We start from the raw sequence: 25,657 nt of genomic DNA on the forward strand, positions 1-25,657 counted from the left end.
AAGGAATGCCTAACCTAGTGAATGCTAATGGAAAGGGGGTAGGTTTAGCAGATAAAATAAAAAAAGAACAAGTTAAAAATCACTTAGAAAAGTTAGATGCCTGCAAGTCACCAGGGCCTGATGAAATGCATCCTAGAATACTCAAGGAGATAATAGAGGAGGTATCTGAGCCTCTAGCTATTATCTTTGGAAAATCATGGGAGATGGGAGAGATCCCAGAAGACTGGAAAAGGGCAAATATGTGCCCATCTATAAAAAGGGAAATAAAAACAACCCAGGAAACTACAGACCAGTTAGTTTAACTTCTGTGCCAGGGAAGATAATGGAGCAAGTAATTAAGGAAATCATCTGCAAACACTTGGAAGGTGGTAAGGTGATAGGGAATAGCCAGCATGGATTTGTAAAGAACAAATCATGTCAAACCAATCTGATAGCTTTTTTTGATAGGATAATGAGTCTTGTGGATAAGGGAGAAGCTGTGGATGTGGTATACCTAGACTTTAGTAAGGCATTTGACACGGTCTCGCATGATATTCTTATCGATAAACTAGGCAAATACAATTTAGATGGGGCTACTATAAGGTGGGTGCATAACAGGCTGGAGAACCGTACTCAGAGAGTTGTTATTAATGGTTCCCAATCCTGCTGGAAAGGCATAACAAGTGGGGTTCCGCAGGGGTCTGTTTTGGGACCGGCTCTGTTCAATATCTTCATTAACGACTTAGATATTGGCATAGAAAGTACGCTTATTAAGTTTGCGGATGATACCAAACTGGGAGGGATTGCAACTGCTTTGGAGGACAGGGTCATAATTCAAAATGATCTGGACAAATTGGAGAAATGGTCTGAGGTAAATAGGATGAAGTTTAACAAAGACAAATGCAAAGTGCTCCACTTAGGAAGGAAAAATCAGTTTCACACATACAGAATGGGAAGAGACTGTCTAGGAAGGAGTACAGCAGAAAGGGATCTAGGGGTTATAGTGGAGCACAAGCTAAATATGAGTCAACAGTGTGATGCTGTTGCAAAAAAAGCAAACGTGATTGTGGGATGTATTAACAGGTGTGTTGTGAGCAAGACACGAGAAGTCATTCTTCCGCTCTACTCTGCGCTGGTTAGGCCTCAACTGGAGTATTGTGTCCAGTTCTGGGCACCGCATTTCAAGAAAGATGTGGAGAAATTGGAGAGGGTCCAGAGAAGAGCAACAAGAATGATTAAAGGTCTTGAGAACATGACCTATGAAGGAAGGCTGAAAGAATTGGGTTTGGTTAGTTTGGAAAAGAGAAGACTGAGAGGGGACATGATAGCAGTTTTCAGGTATCTAAAAGGGTGTCATAAGGAGGAGGGAGAAAACTTGTTCACCTTAGCTTCTAAGGATAGAACAAGAAGCAATGGGCTTAAACTGCAGCAAGGGAGGTCTAGGTTGGACATTAGGAAAAAGTTCCTAACTGTCAGGGTGGTTAAACACTGGAATAAATTGCCTAGGGAGGTTGTGGAATCTCCATCTCTGGAGATATTTAAAAGTAGGTTAGATAAATGTCTATCAGGGATGGTCTAGACAGTATTTGGTCCTGCCATGCGGGCAGGGGACTGGACTCGATGACCTCTCGAGGTCCCTTCCAGTCCTAGAATCTATGAATCTATGAAAAAGCTGGCGGCACTCCTGCTTACAGGGTGCATTTTGATCAGGATGGAACCAAAAACAGAAGCTGTAAGCATTTACTAGGAATTAGGCCTTTAAACCAGTTTACAAAATACAGCTGAAACAGAACTGAACAAAAGTCAACGCCTGTACCCAAGTCCAAAGCCAGTTTGCTATTCCCTGGTTTTCTTACCTAACATCATCTTTATCTTCTCTCTTGCCTTTCTTCTCAGTTAACAAGAGTTATGTACTGAAAGTGCTGAGATAAAGTAACGGTAAGGAGAATACTGCAAAAGGTATTTGAAAACCAGAAGTAATTTACTACATGTCTGCTTTGTTTTACTTCCCAAGCCTTCCTGTTGTGAAAGGAAATTCATCTTTTCTGGCAGACTCCAGTCTTTTTAGGCCTCAGAGCTCCCCAGAAGCATTCAAGTGCAGGCAAATGGATGTGAGACTCGATGCGTACACTACAAGGAACATGGAATTAATGTTGGTTTTTGCTTTGGCTGTCATGTCTGAAGCATAAATAAAGCACCATACTCTTGTTTGTGAAAAGTACCCCAGATGCAATACACAGAGTGCTCTGTGCTCTGGACCTTTCCTTGGGTTCACGCAGACCAGAATGCAGTGGAAATGCCGTGCTGCCGAGGCGTGGCGGGTGCAGACCCTGTGTCTAGAGCTCCACACACAACTTACTTTTCAAGGAGCTGAGACCCAGCGCAGCCCTTTAAAGCAGGAGTGCAGGGGAGGGATTGTGGATGGGCAATACATGTGGCTGGTGGGTTGCACAGAGCATAGATGAAGTCATCCAAAGCCTTTGGAAAGCAGGGGGTACTATCCCTCCTCATAGTCTGGAGTAGCAGTCTCAGAGTAGCTTTGTGCTGTTTTCTGCAAGGTGGGAGCAAGGCTGTTCTGATCTCCAGCCATTTTTCAGGCACCCCTTGAGTCCACAGATCAATGGACCCACTCACAGGTCCAACCACAGAAAAACAAGTCAGAAGGGACCACAAACAGCACCAACATAAAAAGAGCAAATGGGGAGAGAGGCAGGATAGCCAGCCATGGCTAGCCCTAGGCAAACTTCTGTCCCCAGCATGCACTGCTTTCAGAAACGTTGTTAATTTAGTTATTTATTGCATCCTTTTCAATCTTCCCTTTCCAAGTAAAAACTTTTAACCATTTACTTTCTCACCCTTGTATTTGTTCTTTTCTTTCTCTGGTCACTACACTATTTTTCCTTTCTTCTAATACATATCTCATTATTTTTGCCTGTCTTTTTTCACTATCATGTTTTCTATATGATGTAATAATTGTTCTCTCCTTTCCCCCTCCATCTTTCTTTTTCCACATTGTGTTCTCTTCCTCCTTCCAAGTTTCAATCCTCTTGCTATCATTTCTTTCCTCTCTCGTGACCCCCATTCCAAATCTCTGTGAAATCTCTCATTCTTCATCTTCTGCCTCCTCTGCCAAAAACTCTTTCTCTCCATGCACCAGATCACACACACATACACTGTCTCTCTCTCTCTTTCATGCTTTGCATCCCCCAAATCTCTCTCATGCACATGCTGCTCCCTTCTCCTCAAAACTAATCAAATGCCCAAACACATGCAGATTCCCCCAGAATCTGCACATACATGCAGGCTCCTTCTACTCCTAGATACAGGATAAGAAGCTGTGCCTAGATGGGTCTCCTTGTTCAGTTCAATTTATGTGGGTCCTCTGGGGAACTGGGTGTGGCTGGTGGTGGCTGCTGTCTTCAACACCTGTCTTTTCCCCAAAGGCACATTCAGGGAGATAGTCCCACACAGCCATCCAACCTTCCCCTTTCCTCAAGGGAAGTAATCAACATGTTCCCATGTTGATCATGGACAGATCATCCAATAGGACATGTTTTGATGGGATGTAAGAAAATCTTGCTGAACAAATCACTCCTATGCTATTGTCTGGCAACACATGCTAAACTCTCAACAGTGACCAGCCTGAGTTAATAGTATCAGAAATATTCACAGTAGCAACGGGCTCTGTTGTAAACATATTTTACCATTGTATACAGTATAATTGCTCTGGGCTTTGATGGGCTACATCAACTATTAAGATGGTTTCAGTGTTTAAGCTCCCTTTGCAGATGTCAGTCAGATGAATTAAACATTAAAACCCAAAGTGATTATTATATGTTAAAAATGTAGAATTTTTTAATGTCATTTGTGGGATTAAATAAACAGTAAGGGTCTTACTTGGACAATATAGAGAGCAGAAAGGATGTAACTGAAACAGGGAAAGGCAACAATGAAACAGGGCAAGGTTACTATTCTTTCAGGAGCAATACTCTGGCAATATACAAAGTAATAAGGGATGTTGATCCCATTTCTATATTTTTCAGTGGGCCAATACATTTTCTAGGCAGTTGCCCTGTTGGAGACTCATAAAGCATTCTGTAGTGGTTGAGACGAAAGCATCCATGTCAAACATGAAGGACCAAATGTTGATTTCAGAGCCACATGTGACTTACTATATATTATATATTAAAACAAAATATGATGTAAACTGTTGCTTTCTGTTATACAGAGCTCTGATGGTGACTCTTGTTCTGCTGGCAGACCACTCTTTTGATGCGTTTGTAGGACATGATTATAGGTTTTTGTCCTCCACTATTGAAGAGGTGGCCCCTAAGTGCTCTCTTTGCTGGCTTCGTTCTCAGAGGTCAGCCTGGTTTATAGATGGTCTGAAACAAATGAAGCGAGAGGGAGATGGCTAGAGAACCAGTGGTGGAAATCTTGTGCTGAGGCTGACCAGCTGTAGCGTAAATATTTCTTTTTAACTCCTATGCTATTGCTGCGCAGGAGGCAAAGTGACAATTATTTTTCTCCTCCACAGCATCCGCAACATCTCAGACAGCAGATTTGATCTGGGTGACAGAGAGTCTGGTACATCTGGATAGTTTCAGCTCGATAGCTGGTCTGAGTCCCTCCTGTTGTGAAGAAATTGTTTGCTATTCTGCAGACAAGACTGATCAGATTAGGGATGGGCTGTTTGCTTCTGTGGTGATTGAGCCTGGTCTTGAGGGAACAAAGGCCTTCTCTTCTCTGCTGGAGTTTCAGCCAGTGATACTCCCTGAGGTACTGGAAGTGTTGGGAGACCTTTGTCCTGCAACCTGTCCTTTGGATTCACATCCTTCTTTGCTGGGGAAGGCCAGTGGGGAAGTGCTGGTCTCCTTATTTGTGGACACTGTCAGCATCTCTTTTAGAGGGGGCAGGTTGCCTATTGTTTTGGAGGAAACAGGAGTGCAGCCTTTGCTCAAGAAGTCATCACGGGGTGCTGACAATCTTGCTAATTATCAACAAGTATCACATCTTCCCTTTCTAGGTAGGATTGTGGGAAGGTTGTGACAAGACAATTATCACCGTGTCTAGATGCCTGTGATCTCCTTGACCCTTGTCAATCTGGGTATTGACCTAGCTATGACACAAAGATTGCCCTGGTGCATTGGTCAGTGGTCGCCTCCTGGCGACGGATGAAAACCAGGATTCCATGCTGGTATTATTAGATCTATCAGCTGCCTTTAATATGCTTGATCACGAAATGCTACTGACTTGCCTGAGAACCTGTTGGGAATGGACCAGGCCACTTTTCAGTGTTTTGTTCTCTTCTCTCAGCAGGTAGCTGTGGACAATTGCTCCTCTTCCTGTGGAGCTCTGTGGGGTGCTGCAGGGTGGCATTCTGTCATCCCTCTTGTTCAACAGGCATAAAAGGCCATTAGGAACATTTGTAAGGGGGCATGGGGGTCAGTGTTTTCAGCATGCTGGTAACTCCCAACTGTATGTCACTATCTTCTCTCATTTGGAACTATGCTGTTCAGCACCTCAACCACAGTTTGAAAGCAAGCTGGCTGGAGCTCAGACCAGATCATACTGAGGTGATGAAGGTGGGTTGGGGGATGTTGCAGGAGAACAGGGAGGAGGTAATATCAACCCCTTCCATTGAAGGAGTATGTCTGCCATTAGTTGATAGTACAGTATTCACAATTTAGGAGTGAGTCTACAGCCCATGCTGCTGTTTGACGATCATATTACAGCAGTGACCCAGTTTGTGTCTAGCTAGGAGGTTGCAGTCCTTTCAGACACAGACCTTGCCACTGTTTCTGGGCTTTCTGTCACCTCAAGATCAGACTACGCCAATGCACTCTACATGGGGCTACACCTTAAAACTATTTGGAGACTGAAGCTGGTGCAGAATGCAGTGGCTTGCTTACTGAACAGGACATTTCACTGGGGGCACATGACCAGAGTGATCCAGGATCTGTGCTGGCTGCCCTTGTGTCTCTGGGTGGATTTTAAGGTGTTGGTTATGACGTATAAAACCCTACATGGCTTGGAGCTGGCCTACCTGAGGGACTGCCTTTCTCTCCATGCTATACTGCCACAGCTGTGGTCAGCAGGAGCACTTAGACTGGATCCAGCTCATTATAAAAGAGAGGGGGGCTGTTGGCAGGATGTTCTGTCAGCTCTGAGACTCTGAAACTTGCTCCCTCCCCGGTCTGAAATAGCTAAATTTGGTGGCTTTCCAGGCATGCTGCAAAAGACATCTGTTTGATGTGCTTCTGGAGAAGGCTATGGATATGCTTCAGAGATGATGAAGGTAGTAGGTGGCTGGCTGGCCAGCCAAGTTCCTGCAGAACTGATTTTAATGGTGCTGAGGTATAATATAATTGTACAGCTGTATCATTAATTATATTAGGGTGCCTAGACCATTGGTTAGACATCTTTATTATTTTAAATCTAAGTAAAATTATATTAAAATATATAAAACACAAAGGACTAATCCCTTAGGACCATATATTGATGACCTGGTAAAATGTTGGAAGGTGAAAGACGAAAAACACTTTGTTGATATTCAATAAATTAGTATTAATAATAATTAGTAATAAAATCCCTATCTAGAACAGAGATCTGTGGCATTATTTTGCCTACTAACTGCCATCATGCCAGGAAAATGTTTTCATTACTATTGAGTACCCAGATGATACCAAGCTAGGTGATCAAGAGACATTAAGTAAATAACACAAGCCAAGGAAAATTCATCAGGAAAAGGCATGGCTTCCCCCTTAAAGTTCTTAACTCCAACATCCAATGATATGTACACCTCTACCCCGATATAACGCAACCCAATATAACACAAATTTGGATATAACGCGGTAAAGCAGCGCTCCAGGGGGGCGGGGCTGCGCGCTCCGGCGGATCAAAGCAAGTTTGATATAACGCGGTTTCACCTATAACGCAGTAAGATTTTTTTGGCTCCCAAGGACAACGTTATATCAGGGTAGAGGTGTATTTCAGCATAGAGTCTCCTATCAAACTTCACACCATTATGGATGAATACAACAGCAACTCATACTGAGTCTCTTAAAAACCCATTGCAGAGTAAACAAATGTTATATAACCCTTCAAAAATCTTTCCATCTGATAGAGGTATGTTTTTATATATATATATATATATATATAATGGCATTTTACAACAGAATGAAATGTGCTCCACAGCTGGGACAGGTGCTGTGTTTTGCCAAGCTGTTATCAGTGATATTCCATGATTGGATATGGACAATTTGACAGAGAAGGAGAGCATATCTTTTGCTGCCTTATTCAAATACTTCAGATGCTTGTCCCAAATACAAAAGTGACACACTACGAAAACATTTGCAGCTGCAGGAGCAATCAAACTTGCAATATTTTCATTAGACTGACCATTTCAGCACAAATCATAGGGGTTTTATTTATAGCCTTTCTATACGATATTCTCTTATGATAACGAAACTGAAAAACTGGAGAAAATTTCCTATGACTCCTGAAAGCCGTGGCTTACCTGGCTCCACTTCATGCCATCCACTTGACTGACTGCCACTTCCTGGAGAGCGTCCTTGGCTTGTATAAAATGGCTCTTCACCAGGACTGTCCATTTCATCCTCCACAGATTTGAGGCGTTTTGTAGAGCTGAAACAGCAAAACATACAATACTGTATATGCTGAAAGGATACAAAGATATTTCTGTATTGGTATATTTCTCGGTAGCATGGGAAGAGACCAACTGGGTTAAGTTTAGTGACATTGACGGCATTGACTCGGGAGAGATTCCCGTTCTCTTCACTCTTCCCCACAAAGCTGAATCAATGTTCCTCAGTCCTGATCTACTTTTTTCAGACTTGAGGCTGCCTTATGCCTTTCTGAACTGTGCCAAGCTCCATGCTGATTTTGTGACACAGAACAACCTCCAATAAAGACTAAGCTGAGATCACCAAACTCATTCCAAACTGGAACCAAAGCTATTTTAAAATTCAGATTTTCACAGCTGTAAGGCTAGGACCTTATGTAAAGCATGCTGAAGTCAACAGAAAGACTCCCATTGACTTCAATGGGTTTTGTATCATTAACTTACTGTGTCACCAGCTATCAAATAGTTAATATTGAACAGATATGGTACTGACAGGTAGACCCTCATTTAAACTACCTTGTCTTCTCCTTATCTTATTGTGAATTCCATATACCCCCTTTGTATGCATTTTTTTAATATTTTCAATGCTTTCTTTTCCTAAAGAAAAATTCAGTGGCAGCAATCCCAGCTTTATGGCAACCCTACAATAATAAACACACGAGTGATGGCAAAAGATGGGAAAGATATTTCAGTTTTACATTGTCACAGGTTATTTTAAACAAGTATAAAAATTTTACCCTGTACCTAATTTGTTCAATGCCTGATGTAGGACATAGTCTCTGGATGCCGCCACACATTTAAAAAAAAGAACAAAAAGCTTGCTGACTAATGTCAACATTGAAAGACTCCCACACAACACTCACCATATACAATACCTCCTCCAAAATCCAACCCGGGCAAAAGGCTGAGAGAAGGGAGAACCTTACACTGTGCTCTGAAGGTCAACTGACTCAAAGTGTGGCAGAGCGGTGGGGGAATGAATTTCAGTGCCAAGGGTCTACAATCTTGGCTAAGTTTGGAATAATGAGATGTACAGAATGCTCTAGGATATTATTGTCAATTTGTCCTAACACATTTTTCCAGATCTTATGTCTATTGCCAACTCTTTATTCTGTGGGATCAATTCCACCAGCAGTGTGTAAGGGATTCAAGAAAAGCCCTACCTGCCTAAATGTTCCATAGAGTAAACAAGAATAGACTCCTTTGTGTATCAGGGATGTACTGGATGGATATAAAACATTCCATTGGCATAATTCCCATTGAGCTAAATCTTCCAGCCTTTACTCAGGCAAGACTCACTTTAATTTCTGCCTGAGAAAGAGCTGCAGGATTTGGGAGTTCTGTATGCAAAGCTGAAGGGAGACAATGTTTTATGGTATGTATGGAATGCAGGTTCTGCCATAACTTATTTTAAAGAATCAGTATATGTCGGTAGGGAAAATTCTATGTGTACAATATAATTACTGCCTGATAGTGCCGCTGAGTCTGTGTATTTAAGGAATATTTTTTTTCTAACTGGGAATAACCTAATGAGAGAAAAACAAACATATTACCAAGTTATTAACTACTGGTGATGTTTATAATTAGCTCCTTATCAGTGCTAGCTATTTGCAGAAGAATAGAAGAGTGACAACTGAGCTTTTAAGTAACACTAATAACCTGCCTTTTTCACTCCTGGAGTCACAACAAAACTCTTGCTGGGAGTAAGTCTAATGATGAGCACTGCACATACAGTATGCCAAACACATGTGAAAAAACTAACAGCACAAACTTTTAAATTGATTACTGCCACATGTAATGAGAACTGTATTTGCTAAGCTTCAGAATGCTGACTGAGCTCATGTGTACAGAATGTTCTTTCAATCACTGTGAACTATAAGCTAAAAGTTATTGCTAGGAGACTCTACATACTTTTGTAGAAAATAAAAACAGCTACAGTGAAAAGATATGTTTTTTTTTTTATGGTGTGCTTGCTTTTTGCAAAGCTGGTGGCGCTGCAGACTGAGATCAGAACCTAAAAGAACTCCAAGCTGAAGTTAGAATTTCTTGTCATGTCTTTGAAATAACTGATCATTTTGGCTGGTGGACAAACAAAAATCAATCTGGTTCCTTAATAGTGTTCAAGATGGCAATGGTGACTAGGCTTATTTATAAATTCAATCTCATGGATGGTTAAAGTAAAAAGACAGTAAAAAAATATCCTTGTCTGCATCTAAGATATGCAATCGGACTTGATAGTAGCCTCCATCAAAAATTCAGTTGCTTCATTAAATCACAAAATTCTTAAAGCCACACCAAAATATGAATGGATTAAAAGCCAAATCTTCAACACTATGTTAGTTTCACAGTTAACACTTTTATGTATACACAATACATGTAAGTTTTATCTGAAGTCTGGTGTCCAGTCTCTTTTCCTTCAATGCAATGCAAGCTATGATACCTACAAGAAATATCTCCATGAAAAATACTCAGTGACATTATCATAGGAGGACATTATGTTTCATTATGATCCTGATTCTCCTTATACCAGTGTGACTCCACTGATTTCAATGGAATTACCCCTGATTCTAAACAATGTACGTGAGAAAAGAATCAGGACCTGTATGTGTCTCTGTAGCTTTTTTCAAAGCTGGACTTTAAGTATAGAGCTTTAATATAGATTGAGACAGACACTCAAATTTGTGATTCTGAAAAGACACACCATCCCGTCCCCACCAGAACACATCAAACAATGTAAATACTAAACAATAACTTCCATATGAGCATTAATCGTAATCTGGGTTTCACAAGTAACCCAATAGCATACACATATCAAATTACCTGGTAGAGGATGTGCTAGGTAAAGACCTCCTCATTGCTCCTGGGCTCATGCTATAGTATGAAGAACTTTCCAAATCTGAGAGGGAGAAATTTGGGCCTGTTCCTGCAGCTATTGGTGCTAGGGAAACAAAAGAAATTCAAGTCAGTAAGTCATGTAAATAAGGACTCAATTATGTGAATTGACACTGTAATCAGGAACATTTTACCACTATACGATTCCCTCTGGGGCAGGGAGTGTCTTTTTTGGTCTGTTTGTACAATGCCTAGCACAATGAAGTCCAGGTCCCCACCTAGGGCTCCTAGGTACTACGATAATACAAATAAATAATAATAATGATATGATATAATAAAGATGTTCTTATTTTCTTTTCAGGTCAGTCTTTTCTGTACCGTCAATTCTAATAATTTGCACCAAGAATCTTGGATTCCTTTAAGAAACTGCTGCCATATTGTAATCTTCTTAATAACATCTCTTGAAACTTCCTTCCTTAATAGGCACAGCCTGAGTAGTGGACGTGTTGCACCATCCCGTGTATGCCTGGCCCAGTCTGTGAGCTCTGGTAGACAGGGAAGGGGCACTGGTGCCACCTCTTCCCAAGACCTTTGGGAATGCTGTGTGTACCCAGATGTACATAGAGGCTACAGTCTCTATACCCCTGGAGCATAGCAGCTATGACTATCCAAAGCCCCTGCGGGAAGTATGCAAGGGGCTGAGACTCCTTGTGTTCCTTTCTGCCTCTGTGCACCTGTGCGGGAGCCAGAGACAATTTGCCTCATTATATTATTATCCAACAACTGTTTTCTATTGTTCTTTATTCCCACCAGCATGCATGGTTTTCTGTAAGGACTATCACTGCTATGACTCACCTGACTCTAATAACTTGCCTAGAGTACTGGTTTTACACTAAGGTATTATGAGAGTTCCTTTTCCAAAAGTTTACAGGCATAGATAGGACTGTGAACTCCCATGTGTTGAGCAATATGGAACAAATGAGAATGTTGTAACCAAATATAAAACTGAGCCGGCAAGGTCTTCCTCAATGAAATCAAACTGCATGTGATATGATACCATTCCCACTGTCACCATTCCAGTGCCCTGACCTTTATAGGACATTCTGCTTTATGGACCATGATTGATTGTCTGTCCCATTCCACAATCTGATGAAAATTACCCCATTGCCCAAGATATATCTGTTTGGCACAGGATATATTATGTGAAAACTCTGATTCACAGGGATTTTCCTGGTGCCACACAATGATACTGAGCCAAATTTACTCTTGTGTCAGTTGGAACAACTGTACTGAAATCAATAGACCTATGCTTGCTCCTACCGGGGAGGAATTGAGCCCAACTGAAATATTTCACTCTGGTGGGCATAAGTGAGGAAATCAAGATTGGATGGTTCAGGTATCTTGCACCAGTAACCTAGCACACCAAGGGTGAAATATGGGCCCAAATGAAGCCACTGGGAGTTCTGCCTTTGCTTTCAATAGAGTCAGGATTTCACCCCAAGTCTTAGGGAACAAGCACTGCTGGATTTGACAGATGAAGAATATAGCTTTGCAGCTGCCTCATCCTCCTCAGAGTTAAACTGGCAATCTAGGGCAAAGATCTTTTAAGAAAGTCGATCAACATTGAGACAGACTGGGAATGGCATGGACAGCAAGCAACAGATTTTAAAAGGATGGGATGGAAAGCACACAATGCTATTAAAACTTAAGAAAATCTGGAATGATCATTAAAAGGGATTAATTTGGGAAGTAATTTATGGCAAGAACACCAAACTCCTTTGTTGTCTTCCTTTAACTAAAATATTCATGAAGTTGATGGATTTCCACTCCATACGGCTACTCTGAAACCTAACTAAAATATGTTTCCTGTGCACTGGTTGTATGAGAGGGCAGGGTTTTTTTTAAGAAAAATTAAATATAGTAAAACGAACTCATTTTATTAAATTGTGCTTTCTGCTAGAGTTTCCTGACAGCAGCTACAAGAGGCTGTAAAACTGACAAATTTGCATGGAAAAAGAAACCAGTGTAAGTAATTTGTGTAAAAGGTAACATGGACATGGACTGCTATAATTCAGACACCCTGCAGATAGCAGACTGCTGCAGTGTGAGCAGTTATGGGTTAGAAAAATGACCACACTGCAGTCAGTCTGACGTGAATGGAAATCAATCATAAAGGTACTCTCTGCAGCATCTACTCCACAGTTTTCAGCAACTCCTTTGCCAAGCAGATTTGTGCTTTGTAAACCCCTTTGTTGATCAATTCCCCTGCACCCCAGACCTAACAAAGCCTAACTTAGAAGTTAATAGTAATATTTTCCAAACAGGCACATAAAAAGGCAGGCACTAAATTAAAGCACCATTTCCTTCCAAGGGGCAATGAATTTCCCAGCTATTGTAAGTTTTACTAAGCAGTTTTATTTCAGATACAGATGGAAGAAAATTTTGTGTTCATAAACTGACTCCGCTCCCGTTCATCACCCCCCAAAATCTAGGGAATTACTGGCCAAATTTGCCTTATGTGAAACTAAAATATACTTCCACTTCTCAACAGGGTGCACATAGCCTGAAAAGATGTGGAGTGGGATGGGGTAAAGCTAGTAACTTAAAAACTAATCATAAGATAGAAAGGGTTAAAAAGGTAACTTCTAGCTTCCTCCATATTTAACAATAATGGAGTTTTCCTGCCAGGTCCTTGGACACTCTGCAGTACTCAAGGAGCTGAGCTGAGAGGATGCAGGATGAAGGGTAAAAAGACAAGATCCATTCCTCTTAAACAATAAAATGGTGAAAGGACAGAACATTTATTAAAGCAGTTGAGTGTTAAAAGCATTTAAAGGGTTCATGGCAGTTGCTTATTTAAAAGGCCTATGGCGGTTCTAACAATGACATTCATACTAGAGACAGACCAAGGTCACTAAACTTAGTAATGCTATAGGGGTAAACTTTCCATAAAGGGGAACTGTTCTGGAATCATATTCTGTGTATTAGGAAGTTATCTTTCAATAAAGGGTATCTATGTTTTCTTTTCCCAGTTAGTTTGCTCTTCAAACAACATTTTACTGTAGACAAAGTGAGGAAAATGTCAGTGTATAGACCCCATCCAAAGGCTGGCAGGGAAGGGGTTAACTCTCTTTCTCTGGGTAGGGGGGAATCGGTCTCTTCCTCTTTGGAATTTGGTTGAAGTGACTCATGTTTTATATCACTGTTATAGACTTGGCTGACTCGAGTCACACTTCATAACACTTTACATTGGACTTTGGCTGAGGGAACCTGGTTGTGTTCTATTTGGACCTTATATTTACTTTTCTGTTTTGCAACACAACATGTTGCAAAGGTGCATAAACTTCATCTAGCTTAGCCATGCAAAACCTTACCTGCTCCAAATGGCCCCTCACGCTGCCTGAATAGACTATCCCTCTTCTATTAGCACTGAATTCTGATGGAAAGACAGAGTCACACTTCTGTCTGTCTGTAGGATTCCCCATCAACACTCCAGCACCAGAGAGCAAACAGAAGGATTAAAGTGATCTAAATTGTGGCACAACTTTGGCTAAATTGAGTTTCCTCATTTTAGCATATGATCATCCAACATGTGATCACCCTCCTCGCCTGCACCCAATGTCCCAAGAACATGCTTTGGCATTGTCCAGAGCATTAGCATAGGTGTGGAGATCATTCTGTTCTATAATACAAAGCCAGCCCTTTATTACACTGAAGTATACATAAATTGAAGGTTAAGATTATACCAGCCACACTGAAAATATGCTGCTTTCTCCGCCTAAGAGATGCTCCTCAGAAAAATGACACCAAAATAGCTCAAGAACACATCCCAAGCAGGAGATATAGGTTGAAAATTTCAACTGAGCTTCAACACAATACACACCCCACCCACATGGCTGCATCAAGATGTCATTTGACACAGAGCTCTGACCCCGATGAGGGAGGACTAAAATGGTTTATTGGATAGAAATCTGGCCTTTCATTTAAAACTTCGTTTGATTGATGTGTGCGGCACGTGTAAGTGAACTAACTGATGCAGCCTCAGCTGATTTCAGCTGACAGGGTGGTCTCCATCACAAAACTCCTATGCACACAGGATACATTTCAATTACTCTGAAGGGGCAGAATGAGAGAGTTTGCCTGAAAGACTGGACCAACCCTCATCGTAGGCCGATCATTCCATGTTAAACTGGGGAGGTGAGCAAGGAGCTGCTTCTCTTTGACCGCCTGCAGGGTAGCTCCGCTCTGGATAAAAGGCACCTCTGAGGAAAACTCCCACTGATGCCAGGTTATTAGACCCGAAATGTCAAGAAAAATAAGAGAAAAATTAGCAAAAAACCCTGTGACTTAATTCAATTTGAATATTTATTTTGGAAATTTACTGAACTAGAGTACAGGAAACCCACTAAATAAAACCAGCCAAGCTGGCATCTGTCTTCCTTAAAAAATGGCACTGTCTTTTAGTTGTTAAGATATATTTAATTTCTCTTTTTTCATTTTTTGTTTATTTGTTTTTACAAAGATATTTGAGTAAAACTAGGATCAGGACACGTCTAACACTGCAGCAAAGTGACAATGTACATAAGGCTAAACGTATTATAAGAAACATGATGTTTGACTAATACACTTTTTCAAATACTGTGGCTTAACAACCAGAGGAAAACAAACTATCTTTCTGACTCAGCGAGGAAAGGGTCGCTCGAATTTGTTGCATAACCTTTGTCTCCTATGTACTGTATTGTTAGGTTCAAAGAGGTTTTGCCGAATACAACTGATATGAAATGTGTGATGTTCATTTTAAAATTACTAGTACAGCTTGCTATTGACCATCTAATTATGCTGAGTTCCATTTATAAACATAGCTAACCACTAAGTTTATGGAGACTTTTTGTGCTGCTTTAATAGGATATTGATCGAGAGCAAGGTTTGAGTGGACTGCCATTGAATTGTGTAATGGCATACAAAAAGCAAGGTCACGGCAACTGTTCATTCTATGCCTGCAGTCTATTTTTTATTATAATCTTTTTTTCTCTCCCTCTTATATACCCAAGCCCAAATGCTATGTTTGGAATAGCAGTCAGTCCTTGGCTAAGGAATACAGAGTTATCTTTTAAATGTTATTTTTCATGCTGCTGACTTCTAACTATCTCAGCTACAGTATTGCTTAGTATAGCAGAAAACATACAGGCTATATAAAAGCCTTAGTAAGTGTGCTCTGCACTAGGGAGTTCTATGGATCCTTCCCACTCTCCTCCAGACTGCAGAAAAGCAGTGGAGCCACTCTGCAGTTTCAGAGCTGCAGCAGCACCAACTCCTGCTTTTTTGCAAGGCGACTGAGTGTAGGGCAATCTCCAGCAGATCCAGGTGGATCTGAAGGCCCCGCTACCTCAAAACCATTTTGTGGCGGCACGAAAGAAGCTCTGTGTCATACAGAGAAAGTAGACCCCTCTGGTGGGCTGTGGACTACAGCTATTGATACTCACTCTACCTTCGGGGGAATTACACTGCGGGTTGGCCCTCTACCTCCAGAGGTGGGTGCAACAGGACTTCCCCTATAATTTGTTTACATTATACCTCTTCTTTTGAGTGGATAAGGACTGCTTGATAAAAGCAGACTGGAAAGCTATATTCATTCGGTTAGACCCATCTGTTCCCTGCCCCACCCCCTGCCCGCTCAGAGTAGTGGCAATGAATTTAATTTCTCCTTCACATTCCTCCCACAGTAACTACAGTGTCAGTTCTATATCTTTCAACCGAGATGATTCTGCTTCAGTACTTCTAATCATCTGAGTCGGAATGTTACAAACAGCTTTATTCAGCCTCTCGGGTGAGCGTGAGGAGTCACACACACAAACAGTATACGCAAGAGATTATTTCCCTTTTATTGCCTTAAACAGCAATGATTATTTCATACAGTTACAGAATTATTGCACATTTCAAACACTAGGGCTGCCACTTCATGCTAATCTGAGACCTCTTACATTCTGTTCCAGTTTCCCATTGCTAGAGCCCCCCAAAATTCTATGCCACAGCAGCACCCATCTATGCAGCAAGAGTAAGGAGAATTCTGCAGCTGGTTTCAATAGATACCGAAGCACTGCTACAGCAACCCCGAATCACAAAGAATGACTGCTTGAAAGTCTCACACTTTGAGTATCCACTCCTAAACTGCATTATTCCAGGATCTCTGCCTTTTCAAAATTCCATGACCATAAAATCATTCACAGCCTGTGGAATTTATTTAATCCTTTCACGGGATCTAAAGTGTCTAACACAGGAGAGAGAGAGAGAGAGAGTGTGTGTGTGTGGTTTAACTGGCATATTAAAAGGGTTAAAAATCATCCCACTAACTCCATGAAAAACTGAACTAGCATTTTACAACTTTAAGTGTGGCATTCTCAATCCAGTGAGCAGGCAGGGTGCTTCGTACATCAGCACCGGGAATTATATAATTTCAACCAACAATGCAGTGCGAAACATGTGTAAATTTGATCTGCTTTTAGGGACTGCTCATTAAGCCCCAAATCCTTCCTTCACAGCTCAGCCTGTATATTTCAGCTGTCTGTGGGGGATATCCACACAGGAAGGAATCCAGATCAGGAGCATATGCAGGTTACTCAAATCTAATGGCTGCATTAGCCTCCTCTCCATGCACCTTCCCTGGCCCCAAGCTCCCAGCCTGTCAGTGTCTCCCATTCGCACTTCCAGGGTCCTGCTGAACAGGGAAATCCCGTGGAGCAGGACTTTGTGCCAAATGGGGTGAACAAATTCTGCTCTGCCTCCCACATCTTGCCACCCTTTCACAGCAGGCACATTCTACTGCCTTGGGGACCTCTGCACACATGAGCTGGGGACAGAATTTAGGTCCAAATCCTCAAAGGTATTTAGGAGCCTAGCTTCTATGGATTTCAATGGAAGTTAGACACCTACACACCTCTGAGGACCTCCTCATAAAGGATGGTTGGAGGTGAGGGGTTTGTTTCGCTTGTGCAACAGCTGGCTGTTCAATCAACAAATCCTGCATATTGTCTGGGATCTACAGGAGCTTAGGGCCCCCTGTGGCTCTCACCAGCAACATAGGAGTCAACAGAGGTGCACTGGAGCCACACTTGTATGGCTTCCCTTCATCACTGTCCCTAGGATATTCTTTAAGGGGAGTTTCCCCAGTGCTGAAGGGGCCAATGGATGGTTAAATATAGCCTCAGGCTTGAGGAACAATAACATGCATCTGCTCTGACACTCCTGCCTTTAGCCCTCAGCCCAATCCTTCCCAGTCATGGATGAACTTCTCTATGGAGAAGTCCCAGCAGAGTCTGGGGTATGTGGGTCAATGCTGATTTTCCCCAACCACAATACAGGAATATTGGGGATCTGATCTGGCCTACTCACATTGGACTATGAGTGGAGAACGACCTCATACCTAGTTTTAGCATACACAGAGTCACAGAAATGTAGGGCTGGAAGGGACCTCGAGAGGTCATGTAGTCCAGCCCCCTTCACTGAGGCTAGATCATCCCTGACAGGTGTTTGTCTAACCTGTTCTGAAAAACCTCCAATGATGGGGGATTCCATGTTTAGTTTCTTAAAATTGGCAACATCTTTGTAGTAGCCTTTTTCATGCCCCTAAACTTCCAGCCTGCCAGTGCCTCCCAATCTCACCTCCTATGCCCAAGCACCCCTGCTTTCTTTCTCATGGTTTGTTTTTCCTATTTACCCAGCCTCTGGAAGATTGAGCAGCAGGCTAGTGAGTCAGTGGTAAAGCCCATTGCTGTGGAACAGAAGAAAGCTACAGGTGTGCCTGTCACCAAGAGGGTCTATAATTCTTGTTCAGTGGCTCAGATAGCTCAGTGGTTTGAGCATTGGCCTGCTAAACCCAAGGTTGTGAGCTCAATCCTTGAGGGGGCCACTTAGGGATCTGGGGCAAAATCAGTACTTGGTCCTGGCAGGGGGCTGGACTCGATGACCTTTCAGGGTCCCTTCCAGTTCTATGAGATAGGTATATCTCCATATATTATTAAATAAATACTATGATGACTAGGACCTATACAAATGATAGATAGATTAAAGATATCAGTGGTTCTCAAACTTTTGTATTGGTGACCCCTTTCACACAGCAAACCTCTGAGTGCAACTCCCCTTATAAACACTTTTTTATATTTAACACTATTATAAATGCTGGAGGCGACGTGGAGTTTGGGAGTGGAGGCTGCAGCTCATGACTCCCTAACAAATCACAACCCCCAGTTTGAGAACCCATGGATTAGAAAAAGGTATAATGTTAATACTAAATATTTGTTCCCAGGAAGCTGACTTTTTGCTTAGCTTTCTCACCCCCCTACCCAGACTTGTATGGCTGATATAACAGCATTTTATTTGAGTCTCTCTGTCACGCTGACCTCTGACAACCTTATTCAATAAATATGGCATATTATTATTACCCAACAATACCTAATGAGGAAATGCTGGAAACACTTTGTGCCTCATGTTAATTTTAGATGACAGAAGCTAACAACAGACAACTACTTAAAACTCAGGGAAACCATGTGTTTCTATTATCAAATTTTAAAAAATCATGAAAACTACAGGCCATACAGAGCTACAGTTGACGCAGACGCCAAAATCTGCTTCTTCTTACTTAGGTGTAAATCTAGAATAACCCCATTGACCTCAGTGCAATTATGCTGATGTAACAAAAAGCAAAATTTGGTCTTTCCGTCTCAGCATGAGAATTCCTGTAGCATACACACTGCACAGCAAGAGGGTCAGTGACAGAGAAGCAGTCTGTCCTTGAAAATTCACACACATTTAAACACATTTAGAAAATTAATATTATTGAAATGTTTTTTAAGCAAACATTGCTTTGATTTAGAGCTGTATACAAAATGTGGGCAGAACTGCTGCACTGCATCATTCATCCCCAAAACAGCATTCGCCACAACAGGGATTCGGGCCCAGAATCACACAACTTTCTTCCAAGAACATGCTCCTGGATCTCTCTGCAGCCTCATGATCGTATGTGGAATATGACCTTTTGTGAAGCTGTCATAGCGCATGCTCAGGAAATCAAAGAAGGGCCTCACCACAGAGGATGAGCATATGGGCTGCTTCCCCAAGCAGGGTGGCGTTTAAAGTTGCGGTGGCTTTTTAGAGAACTAAATATATAGACTGGATTGAGTGTATCTTGATAATTCAAGCTGCCAAGTTCTAATAAAAAAATCCTGGTGAATCTGGATTAGTGCTCTGCAGGGGTTGAGCTCTCCAGTGCCAAAGCAATCTGTGGACTAGTCTGGAGTAAAGCCACAAGTATATTTAAACAGCCCAGCCAGGTTTATTCTGAATAGCGCAATATATCAAGCAACCTTACATGTCAGTTTAGGCACAACTCACAGCAGTTAATCATGGATCCTTTATGCTAAATCATTCCTGAATGTTGGCATGCAAATTCACACTGACATCAATGGGATTTTGTTGGTAGAATCCACACTAGACATATCCTAGTGTGTGGGCTTGTCAGATCTCATAAACGAAACAGGGTCAGGCCCGGTCAGCATGTGTATGGGGCACCTCCACAGAAAATCCAAGGTGCTACCGGAAGTAGTGTTGCTAAGCCAGCAGTTGGTATTCTTTCTTCTCAGTCAGTACTGAAGGGAGATCCTAGTAAGTGCTGGGGCACTGTTTTTCGCGGAGGTACTATCTTGCAGACAGGATATAAAACTGAGGTCCTGATTGCATAGGGTCCTTAAAGAAACCATAGTACTTTTTGCATGAGCAAGGAGTGCAAGCCCTTGTGTCCTGGATAAATAACAGTTGGAAATTTTATTTTACCTCCCAAAATTTCCTTGGTAACTCCAATAGAAAAATGCTATATTTTCTACTCTACCCTCCTGTATGTTTCCAAGCAATTTTTAAAGGCTGCTGTGTACATTCCAGCGACAGGGACCATGAGCCTCATAAATACAATTCATAATATGTTTGTAAAATTTGTTAGACACTGGGATCTTTGGTAAAAGATTTGTTGTTGTTGTTGTTATGATAAAATGTAATGGAAGATTAATAAGCATGAAATATGCTGGCTCATAAACTCAGTCCCAAACTCTCTGCTATGGAGATCGGAAGTCAGGAGTGGTGAACCTAGTTACTTTCTAACAACTGCATCTTGCAAACACATGAACCAGGGTTGAGAGAAACCAGAGACAGCTATGATGACTAGTGCTCCTCCAGTGAAGATAAGATTATTTTAATGTGGGATGTCTTAGAGGGAGAAAGGGTGGATTCCCTTAGGACTTCAAGAGCCTTTACCCTTTGCAACAAATTAAAACATCATAAAATGGAGCTATTCACATACAGGAGGAGATAACTTAGCTATTCCCAACACTGTTTATGTTAAACATCAATTTAGTGCACTACAATAAAATAATAAAGCCAGGATTTTAAAAAATTGGTGCCAAACATTAGGCTCCCAAGTCCATATTTGGGCACCTAAATAAAGTGGACTGGTTTTCAAACATACTGTGCACCCAGAACTTCCTCTGGCTTCACATGTCCTTGAAACAGCCTTTCCACAGGTCATCTGGGAAGGAGAGCGAGGAGAATTGCTTGGCTAAGGTCAGGGTACCCTTTTCTTTCTCACTCTCCCATGCATACCTCTCTGATGCCTACATAGCTCCTCCCCAACCCCCACTTCTAGTTTTTCAAAAGGAAGCCAATTTAGTGCTCTGACTAGTGCTCTGGTGTGTGTGTGTGGGGAGGGAGATAAAGTAGGAAAATAGGGTGACCTTTCCTACAGAAACCCCATGGTTTGATTCAAAAACATGGGTTCTCTCCTAAAGCTGTCCCTGCCAGGCAGGGCCCCTGGAAGGCCAAAAGTTGGACTTGCAGTGCATATAAACAAACTTTTAAACTTTCATGCTGAGAACCTGCATGCCATGTTTCATTTCTGAGCATATTAAAGCAGATAAGCTGCAAGGTTTATATTGTAAACACAGTACAACTGTTAACTACTGCAGTACTAACTGGTGCTACTGTAATGTTGCAACATAGTTTGGCCCTAGCTACAGAAATCCACAGCACCCTAGCAACGAGGGGCTGGTCTAGCTGTAATCGAAACAGAGGCACAGCTTCGAGAGGGGCTGTCCATGCTCTCTCCTTGGACTGTCTGGGTTATGTCATAGAAAAATACAATCAATGCACCTTTGATCAATGGAACGGGGTGGTGACAGGTACTCTTAATTCACTGTTGTTAGTGAGTATTGACAAGCTGGTAATGATCATGCTGCAGCGTGTCACTCATGCTGTGGGTATTAGCATTCTTTAAAGGTCAAAAAACAAATCCTTTTAAAAGGCAGAATTCCATACAATGGAGGTAGAATGCAGGCCTCACAAAGTTAAAGCTTTACGGGTCTGAGTAAGTGAGCCTCTTAGGGCTAACACCGGTATAGCTGTCCACATTATTTGCAAGTTCACCAATCTAAGGGTGTTAAAACAGCAGCCACTTCTATGCATACACATACACGTATATACAAAACTGGTGTATACGTAATTCCTGGCTCATGGGCACAGATGATGTCATTTTAAAAGGTCTGGTTAAAATTCATCCCTTAAGCTTTGAACCTACAAACTGATCCACATGGGCACCTACACAGAGTCTTAATATCTTCAGTAGGGTGCCACATTGGTGTAAGGATCCATCGGTTTGCAAAATCAGGAACTTATCATTTATTTTTAAAATATTCTATTATTTAACTTTCCCACTTAATTTAAAATGTGGAACACAGTTAATCATGTGTGGAGTGCAGGTAGAAGAGGGGACAGTCAGTTTCTGGGGTGGGGGGGAAAGGGGAGGAAATGAGAGTTATAATAAACACAGGAAACAACAACAAAAGGATACTTACTCTGTGAGACTCTGACTAGCTCAGTCACACTGAAAACACCTGATGTGACAAAACTGTCCTGGAAGCCCAAATGTCCTACAAAACAAATAGAATGAAAGAATTTTGATGAGCATTAAGCATTTAATGACAGTATTCTCAAATACTTTAGTTTCATTTAGATCTCAAATGTGACACCAAATTTCCCACTTAGCACTAATTATTATTTATGGAGGTGGGTAACTAGTCATACAGCTATGTAGGCTATTTTGTGGTTTGTATCTGGAGGTTAAGAAAGCTAACGTGACACATCAGCAGGGAGTTTTCTAGATGTTAAAGCATCTCAACAGGAAATCTGAAACAAAAGAGGACTATTTTAATATACGGTTACCTTAGATGACCCCTAACGACTTAACAACTGAAATTAAAATACTGTACCTAGGAATCAGACAGGACAGCTAAATTCTATAATCGTTTTAAACATTATTCTCTAAAGAAACATCTGATCAGGATTATCTACCATTCATTCAAACAAAACAAGATTTAAAGATGTACTCTTCATTTTCTGAGGTTACACTAGGGAAATCTTAAAATAGCAGCTGTTTTAAAAAAAAACCCAAACCTTTAAAATAAATGCCTTTCCCATAAAAAAGAAAAATTCTAGTATTTAAAACAAGCTTTGCAAAAGACAAAATAAATCTCTGCATAAGAAAAGCATTAACTTTAAGCCTTGGAATTTCTTTGAGACAGGGTGTATGTTTCCCTGCCTGTTTCATTTGTGTAAGAGATGACTCTACATTTTATATCAAAATGTTGTTACACTTCACATAATGGTATTTTCCTATTTCTCTGAAAACATGTCTATCACCAAATGTTAATTCAATTTCACGGGCATAATCAATTACAAAGCAAGCAGCTTTCAAACTCAAAACCAAGTGCAAGTAAGTGTACATAGCTGGATTTACAGTTCATACAGTACATATCAGGACTTCAATTAGAGGTCTGGAGCTAGCAGGCCAGCCTGACCTCTTGCTTTTGAAATCAGGGTCAAAAGAGAAATCTCAGGATAAAGGGATTATTAAAAGAACTGTAAAGTCGTACTTGTCCACAGGATAAGTGGCATACCTTTTAAGGTTGTCCTACTTAAAGTCACTGATTCCAATGCACGCACACACATATTATTGAATGTTTTATAGGGGCACCATCTGCCCTACATAGTTAACTGTCTGTCAGATACAGTGTTATATTATTATATTCAGTACAGTATACTATACACTACTGAAATTATAATTTGGTGTCAATAGGTCCCTCTATGTGTGTGTTTGTACTACATATGCACACAAATATATTCACAAATCTGTCACGATCCAATAGTTTACAGCTAAATTACTCAAATGTATTTGATGTTAAAACTTAACCCAAATAAATCTCTCATTCTACTAGCATGAATTTTTACTATGTTTTTGAGGGGGAAAAAACTTTGAATATTTTAAGTGCATAAAATGCCAACGTAGAAATTGAGTGTTTTTTCCATTTTCTCAACTCAAAAGTAGATTTCAGAAATTTTAGGTGATTGTGCCTGGCCCAGTTTGCATTTTTCAATAATAAAGTTCATGATTGCATCATTTTTCTTTTTAAAAGTGGGTAATTAGTCAAATCGAATATGTTCATTGGCAATTTCCTGAGTATTTTTAATATGAGAATCTACTTTTCATATACTGCAGCAGATTTGTTTATTGGATTAAAAGATCTATGAATTAAAAATAATTCTCTTAGGTCTTCACTTCAATGGAACAACTCAGACGCCTAAAGTTAAGCACATGCTTAAGTGCTTTACTGGATAAGGGCCAGAACGCTCAGTACATGGCACCATCAAGCACCATCATGGCACCTACCCTTGGTAGGTCTGATAACAATAGACTATACTGGTTCTGCCTGTTGTGTCCACTGGCACCTTTGTTTGCCTGACAGGCTGTAACAAAGGAGATCCTATTGCAATAATGTTGAGGGTGTGATTTCAAATACACAAAAGCAAGAACATTCACAGTGAAGGTAAAACATTGGGCTCATTCTCAAAGTGTTAGTGTTAGTGTTAGTGTGTGTGTGTGTGTGTGTGTGTGTGTGTGTTTTAGAGGGTTGTAGTTGCGATTGAACAATAGTGCAAAGCATGACAAGCTTTTCAGTCTTAATTAGTGAAAATAAACATTTATTGGCTGAGATTTTTTAACTGAATTATACATTCATAAATGGTTAGGAAATCGGGCCCTTACTCACACCATTCACATCCTGACTCATATGAGCTGCCCTCTTGAATAGGCCCTGATCCTTCAATCTGATCCATGCATGCATAGATACATGGTGCCCCATTGAGTTTAGTGGACTCTCTGTAGGCCTAAAGTTCTGCCTACATGATTCAGATTGCAGAACTAGAGCTTAGGTTTGTAGCCTTTGCTGAGGAATCTTTCTAAAATTGAAAGTGGAAAAAATGAAGGGAACCCACCAAACAAATGACAAAGGAATGGCCAGGACACAGCCTAATTAACAAGAAAAGCTGTAAAAATGTAATTTTTTTGTGCCTGCTAAAAAAGGCCAAAATGGAAAAATGTCTTTCAGAGAAACTGTATCAATTTGGCTGTTCCACTTAATTGTGAATGAGAAAAAAAACATTAGGTAAAGTTGTTAAGTAATTCCAAAAGCAGATGTTAGCATTAAAAAATCCTTAATTGAAAAGAGGATTAAACATCCTAAAGTCTGCAAGATTTACTTCCAATACAGCACTTTTCTGAAATATATGCAAAATTATACTTTTGTTAAATACCCCTAAGATAGGAAGTTGAAATTGCTGTTCATGAACTGGTTATCTCTCCAGTTTTGTACCTCAATCATATTTGGGTAGTAAAGCTGGTGTTTAAAATGAGAATTAGATGATCCTTATTGAATTTATCAAAAACTATTCATTCCCTGAAGTTCTATGCATAAACTAGGGCACTTGGACACCTAAGATAGGCCCTGATTCAGCAAAGCACTAGAGCATAAGCTTAATTTAATGCTTTGCCAAATAGGGATGGGCTTACTCACACGCTTAAACTTAAACAGGTGCTTAAGTGCTTTCCTGAATCAAGGCTTTATGTCCAAAGAAACTCCCACTAAAATAAGTGGGAGTCTTTCCGTTGATTTCAATAGGAGTTGGATCTGGACATGAAAGAACAAGCCCTGGGTTTCAGTACTTCGCTGTAAGTCATATTTATGGGGATGATAATTTTTTTTCTGGAGGAAGTAAGAAAATAATAAAGTTAGCTGAATAAGGTATATAGTAATACTAATCAGTAAATAG

General features: G+C 40.9%; 1 protein-coding gene across 3 annotated transcripts in view; it reads right to left on the minus strand.

Annotated features, from left to right (window-relative positions):
• LOC112115967 (nuclear factor 1 A-type) overlaps positions 1 to 25,657 on the minus strand; it is a 297,087-nt gene that overhangs the window by 79,581 nt on the left and 191,849 nt on the right. For all 3 annotated transcript variants that reach the window (XM_026655367.2, XM_024213222.2, XM_024213218.3), the window contains exons 4-6: positions 22,348 to 22,422; positions 10,445 to 10,562; positions 7,499 to 7,626 (exon numbers count right to left, since the gene is read on the minus strand). In XM_026655367.2, coding sequence (XP_026511152.1) covers positions 7,499 to 7,626; positions 10,445 to 10,562; positions 22,348 to 22,422 — 321 coding nt within the window. The remainder of the gene's footprint in view (positions 1 to 7,498; positions 7,627 to 10,444; positions 10,563 to 22,347; positions 22,423 to 25,657) is intronic.

The sequence above is a fragment of the Terrapene carolina genome, unplaced genomic scaffold (genome assembly GCF_002925995.2).
Source record: "Terrapene carolina triunguis isolate 2854851 unplaced genomic scaffold, T_m_triunguis-2.0 Scaffold210, whole genome shotgun sequence".
NCBI classification, from domain to species: Eukaryota; Metazoa; Chordata; order Testudines; family Emydidae; genus Terrapene; species Terrapene triunguis.